The sequence below is a fragment of the Otolemur garnettii genome, unplaced genomic scaffold (genome assembly GCF_000181295.1).
Source record: "Otolemur garnettii isolate 467f Iridium unplaced genomic scaffold, OtoGar3 scaffold00236, whole genome shotgun sequence".
Lineage (NCBI taxonomy): Eukaryota > Metazoa > Chordata > Mammalia > Primates > Galagidae > Otolemur > Otolemur garnettii.
In genome coordinates, this window is record NW_003852631.1 from 1,011,169 (window position 1) to 1,019,215 (window position 8,047).

Genomic DNA, 8,047 nt, shown 5'->3' on the forward strand with positions numbered 1-8,047 from the left:
TGAGCTATAGGCGCCGAGCCAACTTTTAAATTCTTAAGTGTAACGAAAATTGTTTTGTCCCACTTACATTTTTTCATTTATCCTTTTTTTTTTTTGAGACAGAGTTTCATTTTGTTGCCATCAGTAAAATCCTATGGTGTCATAGCTCACAGCAACCTCAAACTCTTGGCTCAAGTGATTCTCTTGCCTCAGCTTCCCAAGTAGCTGGGATTACAGGCACCCGCCACAGCATCTGGCTACTTTCAGAGACAGGGTCTTGCTCTGGCTCAGGCTGGTCTTGAACTTGTGAGCTCAAGCAATCTGCTGGCCTCTGCCTCCCAGAGTGCTAGGATTACAGGCATGAGCCACTATGCCTGGCCTCATTTGTCCTTTTAATTCAAATTTTCAGTAAAAAATATATGCACATGGTTAAGAAATAAAATATACAAAGTTATAAAATTGACACTCTCCATACCCTTCTCCACCTGTACTCACACCTACCAAAGTGAACATATAGTTAACAGTTTCAATTTTGTTCCCATTATAAGTTTAAATAACGTTGAAAATCCTTGATTTATCAATTCCTGATATAACTATTGACTTTCCAATTCTCCATTTTAGTAGTTACATTATTTTTCATTTCGCTAACGGTTAGCAGGTGAAAGTATTTAAACTCTACTTATTGATTTATCTATTTTAGATCAGTTGATATTTTTACGAAGAATTAACACATTAATATACTTATGCTTCCCTTCTTCTTTCTCTAACTTCTTCTGCCCCAGTTAACAATTTACATGTATATTACCTAACAAACTATATTAAAACATATGTATGTTCACAAAAAGTTATATTCCTTTGCCAAATTTTTGCATGTTTGTATTTTGGTTTGTGATTTATAATTAAAGTGCTTTAGGTTATTTATAATTAAAGTGTTGAGGGTTAATTCTTAAAATTGAAAACTAATGAATAATACAGTTCCATGTTAAGAAACCAGTAATGCCGCTGGATCCATGGGTAAGCACATGTAATCTTCTATCTGTAAAACTTGGCTCCTAACAAGTGAACTTTTCAGCTCTCAGTTGTTTTTAGTTGTCTCCAATTTTTCTGGGTTGGGCTCAATGGGCTCACTTTCTTGTTTCCCATATGGGGGCCTTTTTTTTTTATTCCTTTTCCTTTTTCTGGAAAAACAGCTCAGGTAAGTTTTTCATGGAAGTCTCATGGGTGGTCAGATTTGTGAGTTTTTGCCTGCCTACAAATTTCTTCATTTTGCCCTCGTGCTTTATTGATTAATAATATCACCTGGCATAAAAGAACAGATGAAAACCATTTTTCCTCAGCGCTCTTAGCTTCTTTGCCTCCCAGCATCTGGTACCACTATCAGTCTGATTCTCAAACCCTTCTGTAATTTTTGCTTATTTCCTCATCGGCTCTCTTCTTCAGAATCCCAGCTAGACTATTGGACCTCTGGATAGATCTCCATCTTTCACACCTTTTCCTTCATATATTCAGTATCTTTAAGACTTTTGATATTTTCAGGCTGCTATACATCCCTCATACAGAATTTTTTATTTGAGGACTCATATTTGTAATTTCCAAGAACCAGTTCTTGTTCTCTGATTGTTGCTGTTCAAAATAATTTGGCTTTTTTGGTTGGTTTGTTTTTATGTCTTTGAGGGCACTATTGTAATATACTGAAGTTCTCTTTTGTTCTTTGACTCCATTTTTTTTTTTCCCCAAGGGCAGTTTGTTCATTTATCTTGCTCTTTCTTTGCTATCCTATTGATTGTTCCTCAGTAACTGGTAATCCTTTATAAGATAAAGGGATGATTGGTAAGTAGTTAGAACGGGATCTTCCTTACAGCTTGCATGGAAGGGTTTACTATGATCCAGGTGGGTGGGGCGTAGCAGAGCCAGTTTTCTGCAGTGTCCGGGCAAGGAGCAGTCCAGCTGGGTAACCCACTATTACTAGACTTAGGCAAAGGACACTTCACTGTATGCTTCAAGTTCTTTATGGGAGGAATGTCACTTGATCTTTTCTCAACCAAGCCTGTTGGGTAAGTACTGAGTAAACTCATACTCTACTTCTCTTTTAGAGCTAAAACCTCCCTGGGCAGGTGGCCCACTATTTTTAGAAGCCTGTTCTCTGGGCTGCATGTGGAAATAAAAACAACTGCTGTGAACTTTCCTGGGAAAGGAACAGCTTCCTGGACGGGTGTTCAAATTTCACACCTTGGACTACCCTGATGACATCCCCCATATCTCTCTCTCTGTTTGGTTGGGTCCAGCTAGAAGCTTCTCAGGATTCCTTTGGAAGAACCTTATCTCTCTTGTCTTAAGCTGCAGTAATCTTTGCTCTGGCTTTCTGTCAACCTATAATCACTTTTTCCTTTTAATATTCCTTGTCTATTAACCTTTCTTGTTTTCTAAGGCTAATTTTTGTTTGTTTGTTTGTTTAAAGTGTTTGTTATTTCCGCAAGAACTTGGGAAGGAAAGGGAAGAAAATTCTGTACTTAGCTGCCATCTTGACCTGAATTCCCATCATATGGTTTTAAAGCCATGGGAACTCCTCTTTCCTAGATCAGATTCTTAATTTCTCTCATAAATCTTCCTAAGAAGATGCTTGTTACATTTCAAGGCATTCTCCAGCGAATTTGGTGAGATTCTGAGTGTTTTTTAAAGCCATATGTCCAAAACTTTCACAAAAATGCACCTCATAATGGCTCAACTTCTATTCTTAGTTGTCTTATTACTATTCCTGCTGGAAATGGGGCAAACTTTAGGAAGAGATGAATGTGGGAAAACACAGGTTTTGGAGGCAGCCGGGAATCCCTGGTGATTTTTGAGAGATTTCCTAATCTTCATAAACTTCAGTTTCCTTGACCCTAAATACACTTTGTATGGTTTATGGAAAGATAAATGAAATAATGTGAGTAAATCAACTATTATCACATGTACTACTCTACAGTGAATTCTCAGTTAATGTTAATTTTGTTATTGTCTTCTATTTCTCTTCTTTACACGGAATTTCCAAAGTAATCCTTTGTGTTGGTTTAAGGAGAGCAAAGAGATTTACATGATTAACATACTGTTTTTGTTAACCATTGAATTCGGAGGGGGCCGCAGGAACCATTAAACATGTAGAGATTTCTCTTCCTTTCCTCTTAGTCTAACTTGTATCCCTGGGAGGTTAGATAAATAAGACTCCCTAAGAGACTTGCACAGGTGTCTCCACAGAGGAGTTCCTCACCCACTACAGGGCACAGTCATTTCAGAATGACAAAAACAAAAACACTTCACTGATGCAACATGCCAAGGAATAAAACATCAAAAAGAAAAGTGGAGACAGGAGACAACTGAGAAAGGTGACAAAGGGACAATCCAGAAGTTAACTAAATCGTTTGGAAAGATACTGTGTGACAATTTTGGAAGATGCCGCACATTATATTTTTTAAATTGAAATTCAAAGAGACAAAGGAGCTTGAAAAGTATTATTTACTTGTTACCAGTAAATATTATTTTAACTATTACAAGTCAATAAATTCCTGCCTTCCTATCACATCAATGATAACTAAAATAACCAATTAGACTACTCCAAAAGAATGCCGATTGTTTAACTACAATGCACGTAATGTAACAGCAGCCCTTTAAAAAGAGTTTGGATTGTTTTTAAGCCATTGAAAATGAACAGTCTGTTCCAATTTGAATCCAAGTAAATGTTTAAATGCACACACCACTGCCACCGCCACATGCGTACAGATGTAGCGGCAGTAATTTACTCCCCAAGGGATATAATATGATATTGGAAGCCACTGGGACTTAGAAAAGAACTCTTTCCAATGAACAAGTTTGATGCAAACATACTCTGCCTACATTTACCGAAGAGATAAGAATGGAAGAAAATATTTCAAAGAAAACAGAATCAAGATCTTCTCCGTATATTTGTTACTTGACTATTAAATGAAGTATTTAGAAGCCCTGCTAACAGCTGCACAGGTATACTCAAAACTAACATTTTTGTCTACATTTCAGAACTATCTATCAAAATTTGCACCTAGGAATTCCAAGAGCTGTACAAACAGAAGAAAGTTGGCTTCAAGACATGTGTAATAAAAGGCTCACAAGTGAGTACTTTGATTTCTTATCTTTGTGGGGAGTAGGGGTTGGGTGTTGGCAATGTCACAGGTATAGAAAGGCAGCAGAGCTAGATTTGAGTTCCGGTCCGAAAGCAAACTAAGCGTGATGCTGGGCAAGTTACTTAAACCTCACTGAGTCTCAGTTTCTCCATCTCTTAGTAATAATCATACTGTCATAGCTTTGTTATTTAGATCAAAAGGAAATAAATATTTAAATTCTTTGGCTCTTAGTATTCAACAAATGGTAACATTTATGTTCATATCAAGACATAATCTGGCATATTTTGGCTGGTCTCCAAATCCTGGCTCCAGCAATCCTACACCTTAGTCTCCCAAAGTGCTGGGATTACAGGCATGAGCCACTCACTGTGCCCAGCCTCCTTCCAACTTTTACATTCAGGTTTTATGCTGTGTCCCTTATTCATCAAATATGTATTGAGCACCTACCATTTGCCAAACACTATCATAGGTCAAGCACTGCTCTAAGGAACCAACGATGAACAAAACCAATGTCTCAATGATATGAAAGTGTGGAGGGTGGAGGTGATGGCAAGATAAATAATACACAAAATAAGTAAATACAAAATACATTACTTGATGTAAGTGCTAAGGAGCAAAGTGAAGCAGGGAAGAGGACAGAGTGGGAGGGCTGTCTGCTTAGCTGGAGAAACTGTCACTGAGAACTGAGATATTTGAGCAAAGACCTGAGGAAGTGAGGGAATAGGCCCCAGCAATCTCAAGGCAAGAGTGTTCCAGGCAAAGGAAACAGCAACTGCCTCCTAGAACAGAAGAGGCCAGCGTGGCTACAGTGGAGTAAGCAAGGAGAAGCCCAGGGAATAAGGTCAAAGAGATAATCAGAGCCAAATCTTTCTTACTGGAGTGAAGCCTGAAGTCACTGGAGGATTTGGGCAGAGGAGTAACACTATTAACCTTGTATTTTAATGACTGCTGGCTGCCGGGAGGTGCTGGTAAAGAGGAAAGGGCTCAAGGAATGAACCCGGCAGCTCTTCATTATTAAGCTGGGAACCTGAGGAGGAGATAGAAAAAGCATCCAGTGATACAGAAGAAAAACCAGGAAAATGTCCCTAGATGCTGAGAACGAGTCTCAGCGAGGAGCGAGTGATCAGCTGGTCAAATGCTACTTTGAGATTGGGAAGATTAGAGCTAAGAACTGACTACTAGCTTTAGCATGTAGGGATGGCTGCTGATGTGGACAGGACCAGCTTTCTGTTAACGGTGGGATGAAAACCTGACTGGAGTGGGCTCAGGGAAGAGTGAGAGAAGGGAACTGAAGTTAAGTGTAGAATGAAAATGGAATCGTGCCCCACACTCCCACTTCACTGCTAAGCTTTTAATGGTGTGACGGTACGATGAATACATAAAGTCTTTTTTTTTTCTAGTCCAGGTTCTGATCCACACATAGTCTTATTTTTTAAAAAATAAAAAATTAGCCAGGCATGATGGTTCACACCTATAATCTCAGCACTCTGGGAGGCTGAGGCAGGTGGACTGCTTGAGCTCAGGAGCTCAAGACCAGCCTGAGTAAGACTGAGACCCTGACTCTAAAAATAGCCGGGTATTGTAGCATGAACCTATAGTCTTAGCTACTTGGGAGGCTGAGGCAAGAGAATCACTTGAGCCTAAGAATTTGAGGTTGCTGTGTGCTATGACACCGTGACAGGCCACCAGGAACAACAGAGTGAAATTCTGTCTCAAAAAAAAAAAAAAAAAATGAAAAGAAAGAAATGCAAATCAAACCATGGTTTCTTTTGACTATTTCCCCAATATCAGAGGTCACCCCTATTCTCATGCTGGTGTGTTATCTTTCCTAATCTTTTTCAGCAGTTACATTCATATAGAGCGTAGACAATAGTTTGGCCCTTCTTGTTTGTTGTTGCTGTTTACAAGAACAATATTACACTAAATATGTTTTATTTGCTTTTCACTTAACATTATGCCTTGGAAATTTAGCAGGTCAGCAAATACAGAGCTTCCTCATTCTTTTTAATTGTTGTGTAATAGTACATGGTGTGGATGTGCAATTATTTATTAAAGCTTCTCCACTTGATGCATAAAGTTGTTCCCCGATTTTCACTTCCACAATGTGACAGTAAGTGTCCTCCTCTTGGTGTCTACAGCTGTCTATTTCTCTAAGGCAGATGCCATGAAACTGCTGGGTGAACTCATGACTTTCCTCTAAGAAGCTGACCCAATGTCTCTTTCCACCAAAGGGGTAGTGTTCAGACTTCCTTTTTTCTACCCTGTCCAGTATTGGATCTTTTAACTGTTCTAAATTTCTGACAGTCTGTAGGTAGAAATTATACTGTATCTTATTATTTTATTTAGTATTCTTGATTACTCGTGAAGTGGAGCTTCTTGTTACCAGGATTTTTTTTTTTTTGTCATTTGAATATCTTCTTTGAATTAAGCAAAGAGGTGTTCATATCTTTTGCGTATTTTTCGTTTAGATTCTTTCGTCCTTGCTCCTTCCCTCCCTTCCCTCCGTCTTCCCCTCTCCTCCCTCCCTTTCTTTCTCTCCTAACATATCTCTAATACTTCTTCGAATGTTATATATGTTGCAAAATTTTCTTCCCCATTTGTCTTTCATACTTTGCATTCCCTTGTGGTAGTTTTGTGTCATATGTAATTTTAAATTTTGATATAAACAAATATTCTCCTTGTGATTCTTATATTCTGTGGTTTATTTAAGAAGCCCCTCCCCACGTCAAGATTATATTTTCTTCTAAAGCTTCCAGGATTTTATTATTTACTTTTAGCATCTTAATCGACACGGACTGTATTTTTGTGAATGGTGTGATATTTTCTAATATCAGTAGCACATTACCTTAATTTCTAGAGCTCTACATGTTTAATATATTATAAAACAACTTCCACCCTCCTTATTCTTTTTCCTTTTTTAAACATTTAATAGGAAGGTCACCTCCTTGTTCTTCTTTTTTCTTTTTTTTTCTGTTGAGACAGGAGCCTCAAGCTGTCCCCCTGGGTAGAGTGCCATGGCATCACAGCTCACAGCAACCTCTGACTCCTGGGCTCAAGTGAGTCTCTTGCCTCAGCTTCCTGAGTAGCTGGGACCACAGGTGCCCACCACAACACCCAGCTATTTTTTGGTTGCAGCCGTCATTATTGTTTGGTGGGCCTGGGCTAGATTCGAACCCGCCACCTTGGGTGTATGTGGCTGGCGCCTTAGCCACTTAGCCACAGGCGCCAAGCCTACCTCCTTATTCTTTTTCAACATATTATTCCTAATTCTTCTTGGGCATTTGCTCTTCTAAAAATATTTTAGAATTAACTTGTCAAATTCCATTGGAAAAATTCCATAATATAATGTTAAGTATTGCTTGGCAGCAATCTAGTGCATCTCTCTATTTGTTTTTCAGAACAGTTGAAAGCTGTTCACTATTTTCTAATTGGTTATTGTCAATGTGTGGGAAAACTATTGATTTCTATGTATTAATTTTGTACCTGATTCCCTTGCTTACTTTTTCATTAATCCTAATGCTTTGTCAGTTGAAAATCTGCTGGACAATTACATTTCCTGTGAATAGTGGTAGTCCTATCTCTTCTGTATTGTTTTTACTTAGCAATTGTTATAATCAGAATGTTTTTGTTGCCCTGAAGTTGGTATTTTGAAACTTGATCACCCATGTGATGGTGTTAGGAGGTATGATTAGGTCATGAGAATGGGGGAGGTCAGCGCCCTTGGAAAAGAGGCCCTACATCCCATCATGGGAGGACATAGTTAGAAGATATCAACCATTAACCAGGAAATGGACCCTCACTGGACACTAAGTCTACTTGCACGGAGGCTGGTGGGTTTGAACCCGGCCAGGGCCTGCTAAACAACAATATCAAAAAATGTATTAGATTGTCTAAAAAAACAGCCGGGCGTTATAGCAGGTGACTGTAGTCCCAGC

At 38.7% G+C, this 8,047-nt stretch overlaps 1 protein-coding gene across 1 annotated transcript in view; it reads left to right on the plus strand.

Moving 5' to 3' along the window:
* Window positions 1-8,047, plus strand: part of ERICH6 (glutamate rich 6) — a 38,886-nt gene that overhangs the window by 1,919 nt on the left and 28,920 nt on the right. Inside the window, exon 3 of the mRNA XM_023508277.1 lies at window positions 4,009-4,100. Coding sequence (XP_023364045.1) covers window positions 4,009-4,100 — 92 coding nt within the window. The remainder of the gene's footprint in view (window positions 1-4,008; window positions 4,101-8,047) is intronic.